The 17,261-nt window shown below is 34.7% G+C and overlaps 1 protein-coding gene across 5 annotated transcripts in view; it reads left to right on the top strand.

The window, feature by feature from the left end:
• VPS50 (VPS50 subunit of EARP/GARPII complex) overlaps positions 1 to 17,261 on the top strand; it is a 92,962-nt gene that overhangs the window by 49,322 nt on the left and 26,379 nt on the right. For all 5 annotated transcript variants that reach the window (XM_061996335.1, XM_061996337.1, XM_061996334.1 and 2 more), the window contains 3 exons: positions 6,103 to 6,221; positions 8,752 to 8,858; positions 15,301 to 15,422. In XM_061996335.1, coding sequence (XP_061852319.1) covers positions 6,103 to 6,221; positions 8,752 to 8,858; positions 15,301 to 15,422 — 348 coding nt within the window. The remainder of the gene's footprint in view (positions 1 to 6,102; positions 6,222 to 8,751; positions 8,859 to 15,300; positions 15,423 to 17,261) is intronic.

Here is a 17,261-nt window from a genome sequence, read left to right as displayed (position 1 = left end):
GTTAATCCGACTATCACACTAATGGCTTTCAGCTTTGTCTTTCTTGCTTTCCCTGTGGAACTTCACTTGCAAGGCAGGTTGATATGTATCTCGCAGACCTGAGCATGATGCTGCAGTCCCTTTCTTACTGTGTAATTTGAAAATATGGTTGATTGACATAAAATATTGTTATATTACGCTTAAAGGATGGTGATATCTCATCTCCTGTCAAGTAATACAACAGAACATATGCCCTGCCTTTTCCTATCAGTAAACTGAGAAGAGTTGTGTAGTTATCACTGTTAAACTTAAGACTCCGAATAGGCATGTTAAGCAAAGGGTGAATGCATTGCAGGGCATGCTGAAAACTGGAGAATTCCATGGTACGTCACAGAAACCTGCTCTGAAACAAAGCTTTTGGGGAATCTAGGCAGCCATTTGGTAGAAATGCTGAAATGATCCTTAGTGAAATAAGTATGAATGTTGATACCAATAGTACTTTTGAGGTTTCAGAATAGAAGCTCCCTCTACTGAAGAGCTAATTTAAGACTTTGATATATTTTTGTGTATAGTTCTACTTTAAGATTTTTTTTTTCTGAAGAAAAAAGAATATACAACTTGTTTACTGTTTTTTTTTTTTTTGTCCCAAGACAGCATTCTTCTGAAGTTTTGACTGAAACAAATATATAAAGTCATCTTGATCTGCACTGTGAGTGCAGAAATACCTTAAATATTGCAGGATATTTTTTGCAACCATTTGCACGTAGAATAATGAGGAATCTGTGAAATTATTTTCCAAAGATGATATTAACTGGACCTCCTAATATTGGGTGACATCTCAAGAACAAAAAATTCAGAGAAGTAATACAACCAAAAGAAGCTTTGGCTTTCTGTACGAATATAGTGTTTCAAGTACAAACTCTGCATGCAGTGATAATTACAAAGGAGTTGTCATATTCTGTGAGACTAGTGGTGGCTCACATTATCCCCCTGCTGATAGTGGTTAGCACAGACACTGTGAGCTCATGAAGATAATTGGCACTGCAAATCTTTCTGGGACATTTTGTAACCAGAATGACTTACAAAATGTAAATGTGTGAGGTAGTTTTAATCTATTTGTTCCAGAATTCTCTGATAAAAATGCAAAGAAGCCACTCCCACCCCAGAACTACCTTTTTATTGTAACAGAGCAATATAATTTTCAGGAAGTTGTTATCTTTGATGCCATATTGCCACCAGGAGTTAATGAATTCTACCATCGAGTCATCCTGAGTAAAAATAACATATTCTGAATTTGTCTCTAGCCATTGGAAAAAGTCTCTATATGAAAAGGTTATTATTTTCATATTGGTGTTGTTTGCTGCCATCTGTATTTTGCAAGTGTGTGAGATTCAATCCCATGCAGATCTGAAGCTACTTAAGGCAATAAGCATTAGTCAATTTAGCAAAGGATTGCCTCATGCTTTTCACGTAGGTGCTGCTATCAGTGCAAGCACCACGGTGGAGATGATGTTCTAGTAAATCACTGTCAGGATGCTGTTTGCCTTCTCTGGTGGTGCTGAGAGTGACTGCCTTAGTGGTTCAGCAGTGACTGGCTGTGGTTTTGCTGAAACAGGCTAGAGGGAGTTGTGATCCTGTGAATTAGTAGTGGCAGATGTGTCTTTTGTAGTAAAATCCATGTTGTAGTTTACCTGTCTTTAATTTTGAAAAAAGTCCCATTCGGGAGGCTTACACGTTGTCAGAGACTTTTAAGCCTGGCTGCACTATCCTCCTTTTCAAAGCTGTGTGCTAATGTAGTGTTCATTGTTAATGAAACCTCAATATATTTTAAATTGATAAAATCTTATTTTGTACCGAAGTGAAGAACTATAAGGAATTTGGACTTTCCTTTGACACCAGAGGACAGTGAGGAAGAAGTGACATACCAATGATGTGATTTATTGTGCATTTTTCTTATGAAATATAGGTTAGATTTACAGTCACTCATAAAATAAGGGGATTTAAACTTAAATATAGTGGTATTTGAGAATTTAGGAATAGTGTATAGAACTAAATTTTTTTTTAAAAGCCTAAACTGTAAAATTAAGTTTCAGTTTACTCAATGTAATTTAAAATTTATTATGGAGGATCATGCTTTTGATTTTTCTTCCCTTCTCGTGGAAATCAATTATGGTGAATATTTCCTTTGTTTAACATGTTTCTGGCAATGCAGGTTTATTCCATATGATAACTTGAGTTTAATGCATTGGAAAACAGGAACTAATCACTTTTAATATTGAAAGACATTCAGTACAATTATTTGGATTTACTAGAGTGCATTGTTAGCATTCAAGAGTGCTAAAAGGTACTTATTTGTTTCCATCAGTGTATTTGGCTGTGAACTCAGTCACTGGAAGGGTAAAATCCTTTACAAAATCTTTGTGATTTGGGAAAGTATTTTGCACATTTACATAGAGAACTGAAACACAGGATTGGTTAATTAACTTGTCAGTGCTTGTACAGTACATCTGACCTAGCTAGTGTTAGAGCAACCAAGTAAGTATACTATCCAGGTGACCATCCTAGTTTCCTTTTTCATATTTATCTCCTCTCTCCATTACTGGCTGTTCCAAAGTGCTGACACAAAGAAAGAACTCAATTTAAAAAAAAAAAAAGTGACACCTATTTGATTGTCCTTTACATAAAATCAGAAATATCTTGCTTAGGTAACTTAGGATAAAATTTCAGCAAAGGTTTTATGTTTTGGTTTCTTGAGTAACCAGTTAAGGTGGAGGTATGTTTTAGCAATCAGAATTGAAATTATTTCAGATCGAGGTTACAAAATTTTGTTTACAGAGAGAAACGCAAACCTATTTCCAGATATTTAAAAAAATGGCATGACGGGGACATAAGCGATTGATTTACTTTTTCATAATCTGTAGGACAGATCATAGGATCTGTAGGTAAGAGATGTCAGAATTTCTTTTGAGAATTTTGAAGTCCTTTTAACTGCTTAGATGTGCAGTCCTGAATAACTGAAAATGGGCTTCTGGATCCAATCACCTCAGCTCTCTATCTTGAACTTCAGTGAGAAGCTTTGCGTCCCTTTCTTATAGCTCTCTAAAATATCTTTGTTGCGATACAGTTAATTTATGGTCTTGTAATACTCTTCAGCATTGAATCTTGCCATTGTCCTATGGGTTTGTTTGGTACAATTGCCTAAACACTTGTAAACTGATTATTGCTATAAGACAATATAGGAATGCTTTTCTGTACTTCAAAATTTTACTGCAGAATGTGCATATTCAATGGATTTAATATATATTAAAATATTTATATCTATATAAAAAATTAATTTACAAAGATCTTCAAATTAAAGTCACTATTTAATGGTTGTGAGTTACTTTTACTCCTTAGTTTAAAATGCAGATATTTTAATCTCATTAACTAAATTTTCCAGCTCATTAATGGAATTAGGTTGAGGAGACTTAGTAAAATGTTCTTCCATGTAAAACATTTTCTTTTCAAAATTCTCATAATTTATGATGTTAAGACAGTTAATGTCAGTTGTCAGGTTCAATATGATCCATAGTTAACAACTTGCAGTCAATTTGTCATTGTATTATAATGGGATTTTAATTGAATTGACATGTCATTTATTAATGCATAGTTAGTGGAGGTAATTCTCCATGTTAATGTTCCAGCCAAGTTAGTTAAACTATGACTCACTTTGTCCATAATCAAACCTGAAGACAGCTGATTTTTTTTAATAAACTGAGCTGCTTTCATTATAACTTTCCTTTGAAATGTTTGTGAGGCAGAAATTATACCTGTGAATACTTATGATCAGAACATTTATTTTTAGTCTGTGTCTCATAGTGAATTATTTATTCTATCTGAGCTGGTTTTGCTTTGAATTTATTTGTACTGTGGGCATCTTGCTTTTATAATGCACTACTTTCGTAGTACTAGGCTTTAAAAGCCTCTACAGCTGGAGGCTGGGAATTGCTGAGTATGACTGATAATAATGTATGTCCTAGTGTATTTTGCATGATTGAAGGACTGGCATTACATTAGTGTATCTACCTTGGTTTTCCCCTCTGGAGAACAGTTGTATCCTTTAAAATCCCACCATTTCTTAAGGATCTTGGAATTAGACTTTGTCATAGGTGTCATTATTGACTGCTTAGATAAAGTAGCTTCGGAACAGTGTATAAGTTAAGGAAGAGTTACAAAAAAAGGTATTATGATCTGTCTTCAAGTGCAAGTGCATTCTGGAACCTGATGGATATGCTTAATGTGATAGCTGTGTAGTGTGCAGGAAAAAGGCTTACACCACAAAACACCAAGTATTTGTTTTCCATTAATCTTATTTTGGGTTAAGAAATTAATCTTGTGAAAAAAAGGTCATTATTTATGAAGTATCTAAAGCACCTATACTAAACTAAAAAGCAGCCTAGAACATTTGAAAAAGATTGGCATTAAATGTTGCTGTTAGAGTGAAAAAAGAGGCAAATTTCAGGTGGTTTTTTTTTTAAATCCTAATTATGCACTTTTACTATGTCTTTGTGGCTTCATAATTATCAAAAGCATTTATTATCTGTATTTTTGAATAGTATTTCTCCACATAACTCATACTCTAGCAATAATAATACGCCTACCATGGAAATCCTATGTGATATTATATTTGCTGTAGCCTGTGTTGCTCAATTTTTTTCAGACATCACTTGTTGGGCACAAAACTTCCATCTTTGAATGGAAAATAACTTTCTTGCTGTCTCTGAAATGCAGTTCAACAATAGAACAGAGTGGAACAGTTAAAGAATGCAGCTGAGAGTTTGGAGGCAGCAGCTGTAATCACTATGTTCTAATTTTTCAAAAGATGCAATTAACATTAAAACTCCTCACTATAAGAAACCAAAAGCAAGTTATCAATGGTTAATTTATCTACACATTAATATTTTTCATAGGGTTACTCTGGAATATATTGTGGCAATTGTGCCAAATGAACCAAAAGGTATATGAAAATTTTATCAAAGAAGGTTCTTATGCCTTTAAGTAGAGAAAGCATAATGTATGTTTCAAACGAAGAGCAAGAACCAGCACACACAAATACTTTATCAAGTTTTCTGAGAAAGCAGGGTGGAAAACCAAGAAAATACTTTTATTCTAGGCCCCACTGATTTATTCCACTGATACAGTTAATTTATATTATTAGGATGTTTCTTCGGATAAGAAACTGTGGTTTTGTCTTTTGTTGTAGGTTTTATTTTTCTCTGTGTGGAAAGGTGTATAATTTTGGGTTGCAAAATCTTGTTCTTCGCTGGCTCTGCAGTTTTTTGTCTGTTCTACGTGCAGTGCAAAGTTTGTATAAAGCATACAAATACATGCAAAGTTACTGTTCTTGCTGTTGATGTAGATAGAATAGCATCCAGTTGAAGAAAAGTACTGAGAAAAAAAATTACATGGTAATAGTAGCTGTGAGAAATACTTATCTTTTCATAGCCTTTGACTGATTATTGTTTCCTGAAGTGGTTATGCTTAGTCAAAATCACATTGGTCTCAACAGGTTAGATTCTCTAGTAAGACTGTAGTGGAAATGTCTTTTGGAGTGTACTAAAAGCAGTTTTATAAACAACTTCAAGTTGATTTTTTTTTTTAATAAATAGGTACAATATCAATAACTGTTTTGGTGAAACAATAGTTTAGTCCTTCTTGCATTAATAATTAAAGGTTTTGTGGTGTCAGTTTTATTTCAATCATATGAATATTTCTTGAGGTTTTATTACTTTTTTTCCAGGTTGTAAAACAAGTAGTAAAAGTTCAAATATGTGTCTACTTGACACAGGTTAAAAACCCACAATAGTTGGAAGAAACAGAGTAATGTAAATATTTGCTGTTAGTCAACATCTAAGAATAGAAGTTTGTTTAGAAGTGAATTTACAAATGCCTTTGCATAATTTGACTGCTGCATTTGTAATGAACATTATGAGCAGCCTTTCAACCAGCAGTTATTTGTATCCTGGAGGACGTAAAAGCGAAGAAGTGACTAAAATGGTATCTTAAATGAGTGACAATATTATAAGGAAAATAATGGCAGTCAGTTTATTATTCTTTTCTAAAAACCCCTAACTCTTTTAACAGTATGAATCAGATGAACAAGAAAAAAGTGCATATCAAGAGTATGATAGTGACAGTGATGTTCCTGAAGAGTTGAAAAGAGATTATGTGGATGAGCAGACAGGAGATGCTCCTGTGAAGAGGTAAGTAGACTGTGTCAATCCTCGGTCTCATTTACATGCTTTTCATCTCAGTATTCTAGTCAGTTTCTGTTTAATATTCTGTCTAATTTATACTCTATGACAAGGGAATAATAAGCAAATAATCTGTATGCTACCCACTATGGTGGTTTAGCCTGGTGTCCACCAAGTCATAATGACACTCCCCCACCCAAGCTAGACAGGAAAGAGAAATATAATGAACAGTTTTTGAGTCGACATAAGGTTGGAGGGATTGCTCAACAATTAGCGTCATGGGCAAAGCAGACACAACTTGGGGAGAAAAAGGTTTGATTAACAGAACAATAAGAACAGGGAGATGAAAAATAAAACTAAATCTTAAAATACCTCCCCCTACCCCTCCCTCTCCCCAGGACTCTCCTTCCTTTCCCCCCAGCGATGCAGGGAGATGGGGGGTAGGGGTTGCGGTCAGTTTGTTACAGATGGACTTTGCTGCTGGTCCTTCTCAGGGGGAGGCCTCATCACACTTAACCACTGCCACACTGTGGGGTCCCTCCTGATGGGAGACAGTGCTTCACAAACTGTCTCTGGCATGGGGCCTCCCATGGGGGCAGCTCCTCACACACTGCCCCAGCGTGGGTCATCCACCGGGAGAACAGTCCTTCAGGGACAGATTGCTCCAGCCTGGGTCCCTCACAGGATCACAAGTCCTGACAGCAAACCTGCTCTGACGTGGGCTACTCTCTTCCCACGGACTCCCAGGTCCTGCCAGGAACTTGCTCCAGGGTGAGCTTCCCACAGAGTCACAGCCTCCTTCAGGCATCCATCTGCTCCAGTGTGGGGTCCTCCACAATCAGCACAGGTCACAGGGGAGTCTTTCTTCCAGGGTCTAAGCACTCTCCTCCCCCTCCTTTTCCACTGACCTTGGTGTGTGCAGAGATGTTTTCATATTCTCACTCCCTGTTGCTGCTGCTGTTTAGTAACTGCGCAACAACTTCTTCTCTAATACATTATTCACAGAAATGTTACCTCCATCACTAATTGGCCAGGTCTGGGTCAGCTGCAGGGTCCATCCTAACCCTAGCCCTATCAGCTACAGGGGAAGCCTCTGGCAGTTCTTTGTTTAAAGAAGCCACCCCTGTAGCTCCCCCAACTACCAAAAAACCTGGCCCAGGCAAAACCGCTACACCTGCGTAGTAAGAAAGGCTCAGCACATAGATCTCTGGAATGGGGAGATTCATTAAACTGCTAACCATTATTGCAGAAAGAAACTTTGGAAAGGAAGATTTTGTAGGAGGATAAAGGCTCTCTGAACCAGGTAGTGCAAAGCAGATTAGCAAGCATTAGATGTTAAGTGAAGGTTCTTGCTACAACTACTATTGTGCGTACAGATAATTTCTGTTGTATCGAAAACATGATTTTGTAGACAAATGGCTTGAGGCTTGGACTTCTGCTTTTATACAACAACAGTAAATTTTTTCAGATTAAAAAATAAGTTCATTCTGTAGCTTGAAGGCAGTGATTTGGAATTTAAAATTCTGTCTCTTCAGAATATACATACACATCGTTATATATATATATCATGTGTGTGTGTATAAATATAAATATTTTATATAAAGATATATTTATATAATATACATACATTTTTATACATATTCATATAAGCAAAAGCCAACTCTATAACCTTTAAAAGGATCTGAAATACAAATTAAGTACTACTTACATGTCCATTAAGACTTTATGAATAATTGCTCTTTGTTTATTAAGAGTAACATTATTTATATGTAGAGGATTTCAAGCCATTGCTTGGGTAAAAACAGAATAATGTGATTTTTTTGGAAAATAACTCTTTAGGATAAACTATTGGTAGCACAGTTTCATAAGATACATGATGTAAAGTAATTAATTTTGAAGAAGTGATGGAGATATTGATAAAATTACTTAACTGGAACAAACTACAGTCACTATCCATAGCTTTGTGCTGTGAAATTGAAACGTTGAATTTTTTGAAGAATATTGTTTTGAGGTATGGCAACTGGCAGAAGCTTTGTCTTACAGAATCACAGAATATCTTGAGGGATGCATAAGGAACTTTGAGCGCAACTCCCCACTTCTTTCAGGACTACAATTCATGAAATATTTTATGTCTCTTTAGTTTCATGTTCCTCAAAATTGTTTCCATTTCCAGATAGTAATTTTCAGCTATAGTTTACTTCTCTGCTGCCATTTTGTTGTTTTCATTTTCTTTGCTTGACAAACTATGAACTTCGGTTAATGGTTAAAATGATTGCTAAGGCCAGACAGAACTCAAGCCTTGGACCACAAGACAGAAAGTTCTTTTTCTAGCGCAATTTAATGTAAATTAGATGAGGCATGTTCCTTTAAGTGTTAGAATTTTAAGTTAGTTTTACTTCAGCATAAATAAAATACTGCACTGGGAGACACACTGTCATGTGAAGGAGGAGAGGGAGGAAGGATTTCTTTTCTACTAAATTTTATTTGTTCTTGAATTGTAGTAGGCAGTCACATTTAGTGTATTTTGTTTTCTTTAAAGTGTTTCTCGAGAAACTTTGAAGAGCAAAAAGAGATCGGATTATAACCTCTATAAAGTGAATGCACCTATCCTAACAAACACTACGTTGAATGTAATAAGGCTTGTTGGTACGTAGAACAATTGTGCTTTTTTATATCTGCTTTTTATTTTAATACAAATCTATGGAGTACATCCAATATGTTAAATGAATTTTAAGGCTTTTAAAAATACACCTAGTTGGGTTCCATTTCTACTTTATGAAAATGCTAATAAAATAGAAATAAAGCAATAAAAGAAAAACATTTACTAATTAAATAGGCAAAGTCCATTGTATCTTGTAAGTTCTTTTACTTGGAAAATTAATCTACATGCATATGTTGATTTTAACCAGTAGTGGTTGATTATTTGTTTACAATATGGAATGCATAAAAACAGTGGAGAGAGAAAGGAAATAGATTAATGTTTTATTTGCTAATGTGCTTTGGTGGGTGAAATGTTTCATTTTCAAGTAGTATAGCTACAAGAGTAAGAACTTGAAGAGTGGTTTGATTTTTTTTTTTCCCTCTCTCATTACTTGGATCCCTACACCCAGAACAGTTATTTTTACTACATGGTTAACAACTAGAACAAAAGTGCCCTCCCATACTGGTAATTTCACAAATTGGAATGCATCCTAGAAATCCCTGAGGAGTGTAGGGAATCTCTGTCTTTGCAGATGACTGGCAAATGGCTGTACAAGCTCCTGAGCAACCTCACATCCTTAGAGCTGCTCTGAGTAGGAAGTTGCACTATGTGACCTCTGGAGGTCCTTGCTAGCCAAAAATTTTCAACGAAAACACTCTTCTCCAATTCTAGCAGTAATGGGATTGATTTTTTTGTGATTATGACTTCCACTTGAATATCTAAATAACTGTACAATAGCAATTTTCTGCTACCAACTTTACTTCCCCCTCTTTATAAAGAAAATGAACTACCTACATTTATCAGGATAGGCAGAAGACACGAGTTCTGTATATATATCAGTGAAGTCTGTCTTCAATATGTGCTTGCAAATGATTGTGGTACTTCAGAGTAAACCACTTTTAAAAAGAGACTATTCCAACGCCTGGACCTTTTTCTTTCTTAGAGGGAAGCATATAAATCAGAAAATAATTTTTAAATATTCTTTGCAGGTTTTTTTTTTTCCTCTTTGAGCATCTACAATATAGACCTGAAATATTAATTGAGATGTTTCTGTCATAACTTTCTGGTATTGATCTGTGGATTAGATTAGAGAGATTTATTTACTACCTTCTAGAATAAGGTTTTGCTTTAAGAAAAGCTAGGATCAAATCTAGAAATCACACATGGCACTGTGATGGAAACAATTCTGTCTTCCCCTTGCCTCTGCCTCTGTGCTCCTGCCCTAACACAGTGTATGAATATGTGGAGCTGTAGTTCTAATTTTCCAGTTTTACATAATGAAGCTTTATATTTGTGGATTCTGACCATGACCTCAAACATTATTTATGAAACTGTCGTATATTCTTTTTACCCCTTCTGGAATTATAGTTAATATTTCTGCTATGGTAGGTGGCATTATTTGGACCAGGGAATTGGAAAGGGACCTCCTGCAGTCCCTGCTACAGGAAGACATGACATTTAGTACTGCCTGTAAATATTTTTGTTTTGACCTCCAGCTTAAGAATACTGCTGCTATCTTCCCACCACTCTGTCTAATAGGAATTCTACTCCAGAGGCTTTATCAACTTCATGGTTAAAAAACCAATAAAAAGCATTATCCACCTACTTTATCCACTTTCACTTGATCTTACGCCAAAATAAGATTTTATGTTTAACAGATCATCTTGTTTGTTGATGCTTACTTCCCTGCTGTTTTTACAGAAAGCAATCCTATTTCTTCTCAATCTTTGATTTGTTAAACTAAATGTGCCAAGCCTTTTCATATCCTCTCTATTTATCTCCCAGAAGCTTATGGACCCAAGTTTCATAACAGTTATTTTTCTGCTCTGGTTACACTCTTAACAAAATCATGTGCAATACTTTGTACTGGCATTCAGTCCACCTCTAATGAGCTTGTACAGCCAGCAGGTTCTTCACTTTCCCCTTTTTTTTCCAAGAGATGAGCTGCTAGTTTTTAGTAGAAGGATGCATGTTTTTCATTAATTGATCCCCAAATGCATGGCTTCACATTTTTTTTCATACGGACTTTCATCCAATTTTTATTACAGTAGTCATCAAGGATCTCCAGTTCCTCCTGTATATTATGTCAATCCTTTTCTGGTTTACGATGTTTCTTTTTTGTTTTCCATTAACACACTCTTATTTTTGTGCCAGAGTCGTTATTGAAAATATTAAGAAGAGGCCAGTTGCTGGGAACTCTACTAGTAGCTTTTCCAGATACTTCTCTTTTCAACACACTCTATTCTGTCTTCTCTTTTATGGCACCCTTAGTCATTTAAAAAACTCCAGCTTCACTTATTGTTAAATTAGTACTTTGACTAAATCTTAATTTTACCTCCATCTTCTGTCATTTCCATACTTTCTTCAAAACTTAAAGTCCTGCATCCTACAAATTAAAGCAGTGGATCAATAGTTGCTTTGATGACTATTTTCCTTCTTGAATATGATTTTATTTACTGTTTTTCAATTGCAGTACATCCCGTGCTTTGACTGCTTATTGCACACACAGGTTATTGCAGTGACTACCAGACTGGTGATTTCATGACCATTTTTTATTATGTCCTGATTCCTTTGCTTCTGTAGCTAGACTGTTTTATAGTCTTTTTCAGCACACTCTCAATGTGACTGAAAGTGACCAGTTCAGTTCTGTTAGTCACCCTGTTCCCCTTCTCATTTCTCTCACTATCAGGATCATTGTCCCAAGTGAAAACCAAGGCGAAGTATTCATTCTTGCTTTTGGACCACCATCTCTACAATTTCTGTCTGACCATGTTCCTCCAGTTTGGTTTGCTTTTGTTAGTCTTCTGTAGTTGGAAAACTCTTGATTTTTACCATCTTTGGAAAATTTACTTTTGAAAAGTCTTTTGATACTTCTAACTCTTAATGTAACTTCTTGAATTACTTTTCTCCTCTTCTAGTCATTCTTTCCTTCTAGTTTGTTTGCAACTTCTCCTAGTAATATGAGTGTTTAAGCGGTTTTTGTCTCTGCTATTTTGTCATTCATATTTCTGCCTCTTGTACATTGCACCAATGTGACTTTTGATAGATCTAGATCAGGTCCCTGATCTTAGTTAAAAACACATAATAAAGGAAACTATGTTTAAAAAGCAAAATCTGGAGTGAGATGAAGATATGAATTTAAATTGCCCAATCAAGTAACAGAAAGCATTGACTCACTTTTTACAAATGTTATGCAAGTAGTAAAACTCACTGAATAACAGTGCTCATAACCCATTTTAAACTATTTCTGTGTGCTTGTATGGTTTGTATGAAGACTAGATAAATCAAAGTGTAGCTTAGTGTTTATAAACTGCAAAAATGTCTTGTTATGTTTAACTGAAGTGAGAGCTGCCATTATTTCATTTGAATTTCAAGTTCTATTTATCTGGTTTTTCCTCAAGTTAGTAAACCACATCAGTTAGGAAAATCAACCTTATAAATTAATCTATTAAGCCATTACTTGTTGACTTAAAATCTAAAGGAATAATGATCTTGTGTTAAATTTGTATGGAATATTTTTACCTAAGTCCTATACATCAACAAGAATATTTAATGATTAAGCCGTTGTACATATTGACTGGATGATTTCTTATTAAAATAGCTTTCTGACTTAAGAAATAGTTTAATGAGAATTTCTTAAGTTAGGGGATTTTAGTGTCTTTTTGGATCTCTTTTGCTTTTGTTGTGATTTTTTTTGAGAAGAAACTCTTAGATTTTGCTTGCTTTAAAACCCATTAACTTAAAAAAAATAATAATGGTGATGACAAATCTCAGCAGAAATCTTGTAGCTGAAGTGATTAATCACATAGCATAGAACCTCATGGGAGTTAAAAAAACCCTAAATTATACAGTTTTTCCAAATGATACAATTGCCATGGGCTTTTCACATTTTCCTTCAAAGTGTTGTTTTAGCTCCTAATGTATGTCATAGGAAGCTGCATGTATGGAATTGTGAGTCACTCTAAGAAATTATTTTACTAATGACCATAGATATACTAAAACTTAAATATATACTATTCAGGAGGATGTGTAATTACATACCTTTTTGTTTTGATGATCAGATTTATATAGATCAGGCTGATAGAGAGTACTTTTTAATTACTGTCTTCAAGTGCAAAAGAAGCGCTGGAGATAATGCTTCAAAAGAAACCTGGCAAATATTCATCAGTTTTAGCCACTAATGGAGAGCCTCTAGAAAGTCAAGCTACTTTGATTTCTGAAACTATAAGTGGTTTGAAGTATTTCTGAAAGTTTCCAAAACAATGTGAATTTGGGCTTTTAGTGCTATTTGGAAATGTTCTCATATACCCCTTTTTCACCCAAAACAGGAACTTTAGTGCAACTAGTTAACAATGCATAGAATTTAAAAGTTGACATCCTGTTAAAGAGAGGATTTTGGAACACTTACTTTCTCAAGATGCTGAGTGATGTAGTAAGAGAGAAATGTTCTTGGCACCAGAAGATTTTTGAGGACAATTCTTGGGCTGTGTACAGTGGAGAAGCATAAGATACTTAAGAGATTATCTAAACTGTTCATGCCAGCTGCAGAGATATTTGTAAATCTGTCTAGTATGTGACACATCACCATTATATCGTGTAAAGGTTGCAGATGAGTTTAAAAATGTACTTACCACAGAGTAAGTGGGAAAAAAAATTAACCTGTGCCAATATAAAATATTCAGATAACGCACAGGAAGGTAACAAGGTGCTTTGATTAAGGTACTATTGTTTCCCAAACATCTGAAAATATTCACATTGGGCTGTTTGGAATTGCCTGAATTTGATTTCCCTTTTTGGAAGACAAGTAGGAATTTTAAGTTGCCTGTCAGTTTATTATAATGCAGTGGGTCAAAACATTAATTCAACACAGAACTAACAATTGGGCTAAACTACCAAATGTAAGTGTTGCAACCTATGTAAAATCTTCAGGAATAACCACATGTATGCTTGTGTGTGTTAGCAAACTGGTGTACAGATGTGTAGTGATCAAGCAGGGAATCTAAACTAGATACAAACTTGGAAAGTAACAATGGGAGGTTATTACTTGATTCCTAGCATAATGCTATATCATGTATTTGTCAAATTACTGTTATCTTTACTAACTACACAAGAAATTTCTTCAAAAAATTTTTAAAAACTGCATGAATGAAACCACAAGCTAATTTTGTCTCTTAGTTGCTCAGTTTCTTTGCTTATAACAACATTTTCTGTATCAATTGGTAAATTACTTTGCTGGGCGTGAAATTACCTTGAAAAATCATGTTGTTGACTACAGGAAAAATAAATTATGTTAGCACCCTCATGTAACTTTTTCCAACTTGACACCTCAAAACATGTCTGGACAATTTGTTAAATGATCTGCTATATCCTATGTGCTGGGCGGACCCCATTTATGTTTTGGTTCAAAAATTGTTGTCCGTTATTATAATGATCCAAAGCTTATTAAATATTCTTTGGTTTTAAGACACTAATAGGGCAAACGGTATGTCATTTTTGCTACTAGCCAGCAGCAGTATCAGGGTTTTCATTAAATATGCCTGTTTTATGATTCTATGAAAAAAGCAATTCTTCATTCTGGAAAACAAAATTATTGAAAACTAGACTGTGTGAACTAGACATGTAAGGAAAAAAAATCCTCTGAGTCCACATCCTGTGTTCAGTTTAACTCTGCTAACGTATAGATGAAAGTCCTAAGTTGTTGTTTGAGATGGATTTTTTTGTTTCTTAAATTTTTATTTCCCAAGTCAAATGCAAAGCAGTGGAGAACAGGAAGGAAGAGATGGAATTATTCTTCTCCCTAGATGTGCCAGGGTCCTGGCATCCTCCTTTCCTGTCAGTCAGTCCCTCTAGAAACATTTCAAACATGTATTTTAAAACTATTTGAGTTTGTTACCTTAGGATAAAAGGAAGGACAGCAGGAAATGCTATGTTGCCAATGTGTAATACATTATTCCTAGAGTTGGTATACCATTTTTATACTGTGCTTTTTTAATTGTATGGGCATCTGTAAACTCACATTAATTCATACAATTTTCAATGCCTCTCTATACCATTTGCCAGAGACTATTTTAGGGATTATTAGACTACTAGAGGATCTAGAAAGTTTTATATTTTGAATTTGAGACCAGAAGGCCAAGAATGGTTCAAGATATTTTGATATGAATTATCATCAACTTGGAGAAGTTTAAAGCCACTTGTTGTGTTTTAGGCATCATATTTTGCTTTATTTTTAAACCTCTCAGTCTCTGCAATGCTACTGAGTTGTTCTTAATCAGTATTCAAGGCTAAATAATAAACTTTGTAAAGCTGGTTTTGAATTTGTCAAACGCAACATGCTTTGTAGAATTTGTACGGAGGAAACTGATCTTCTGTATTTAATTTTTAAAGGGAAATACATGCAGATGATGAATATTCTGAAACCAATTGCATTTGATGTGATCCACTTCATGTCCCAGCTCTTCGATTACTATTTGTATGCAGTTTATACGTTTTTTGGCCGAAATGACACGGTAGGTAGAAACATTATTTATTTCCACGTATCACTGCACACATAGAATGAGAATACAGAAGAGATCTCTTTGCTTAAAATGCTACCTAATATGTAATCCCCATGAAAATTAGTGACAAGGAATGGATTTGAATGCAGGAGTATGAAAAGACTGAGTAGATCAGTAATAAGGAGGATAAGCACTGCAAGCATCATTATCACTGGAATATGAATCCTGTTATGTTTTTGGATAGGTTCTGTACTGTTTTTCAAGCAGTAGTTTGATAAGGAGGAAAGACAACCTAAAATACCTAAAAGTAGTGGCAGAAAGTGGGGAACAATGGGAAGAAGAAGGGGTGATTTGGAGCCTAGAGAGTATGAAATTATTTCACTTTCCTGTATATATTTCTCTAACTTTAAGAATAGCAGAAGAAAGAGGAGAAAGGGCCTGTGAAAGTTAAGTAGTAACTCGGGTTTAAGAAGTCTGGAATGCATTTTTTTCAGATCTTACTATTCTTCTGTCAAACTAGAAGCATTAATGCAAACAAGGATTTGAGTGATCTTGTAGTTGAAATAAATGCTTGTTGACCATGTTTGTACATAACATAGATCAACTTTTAACAGAATTATCTTAAAACATTTATGAAATGCTGTGTGTAAAAACAATTTTTTTCTTTTCTTGGAGAAAATTACTCCAAAAGTAATAATACTGTGAGGTTCCAAATTCATCATCATCTATTGGCAGATTGTAATGGATTTTTAGACTCAACATATGGTTCTAAATGGTTTTGAGTTGCTATCTTTGGCAGGACAAATGTATTTGCAATTTGTGTTCAGAAGATGGGTGGGTCTTTTTGGTTTTGTTTTGGTTTTTGTTCATATAATTAATTTTCATTAGTCGACTGCTCTGGTATTCGTATTGTGTTGCGTTTATTTTTATTTTTTGCACCTCCTGTCTTGTCTTTTTAAAGCTTATATCGAGTTCCTCACTCCCTAATTCTAACAGAGAACAGCACAGTGCTAGGCAGGTAAACATCATAGCAGATGGGTAGTAAAATTGTGATGTTTTTGTAGCATCCCTAACTTTTATTTTGACAGATGATTTTTCATGGGAAACAATGCTTAAAAAGGACCTATGAATGCAATAAGCCCTCTTGTAATGCTGCTTCAACGTCCTCATTCTCACAGTGTTTATAAACTTTTAAAAGGAGAAATAGGTGGCGATATGTGATTTAGATCACTAAAAGTGTTTTATTTTTCGTAAACAAAATAGCATCAAATGAGATCCTTAAAAGTGTGCTGGTCATAGAGATTCTTTAAGTGGTTGAAATTCCTTGTGAACTTGTGCTAATGTTGTGAGTTAGTACACACGTAAAGAAAGTTCATTGCCAGTTCACTGAAAACCAAGGATTTAAAATATATATGTTGAGTTCCATGTCCAGTCACAATGCTAAGTTGTTGATCTTTCCACACCTCTTTAGAATGATTATTGTATATAATCGGTTTTTGGGTTTCTTTGCTGCCAAAAGTTGCACACTATTTTGACCAGAATTACTAATTTCAAAACCTTTTTAATTTGTGGGAAGCAAGTTAAGACTGCCTTTCATCTTTATATCAAATTATGGAGCAACCTAACATGAATTTTAAATGAATTTTCCATATTCAGTATGTACTGTAATTATTTTAATAACTTGAGTTTGTTGGGTTTTTTTTACTAGATATGACAAATTAGAAACTAATGGATGTTATTATGGAAAAGAATTAGTTTAGCTGTAAGAAGTTATGTAGAACTGATGATGAGTAAAATTGTTCTGTGAATCGTGTAATGCTCTGCTTACTTAAATTCTGCAAATTGATGAGC

The sequence above is a fragment of the Colius striatus genome, chromosome 5 (assembly GCF_028858725.1).
Source record: "Colius striatus isolate bColStr4 chromosome 5, bColStr4.1.hap1, whole genome shotgun sequence".
Taxonomy (NCBI): domain Eukaryota; kingdom Metazoa; phylum Chordata; class Aves; order Coliiformes; family Coliidae; genus Colius; species Colius striatus.
This window is presented reverse-complemented; position numbering and strand designations above follow the sequence as displayed.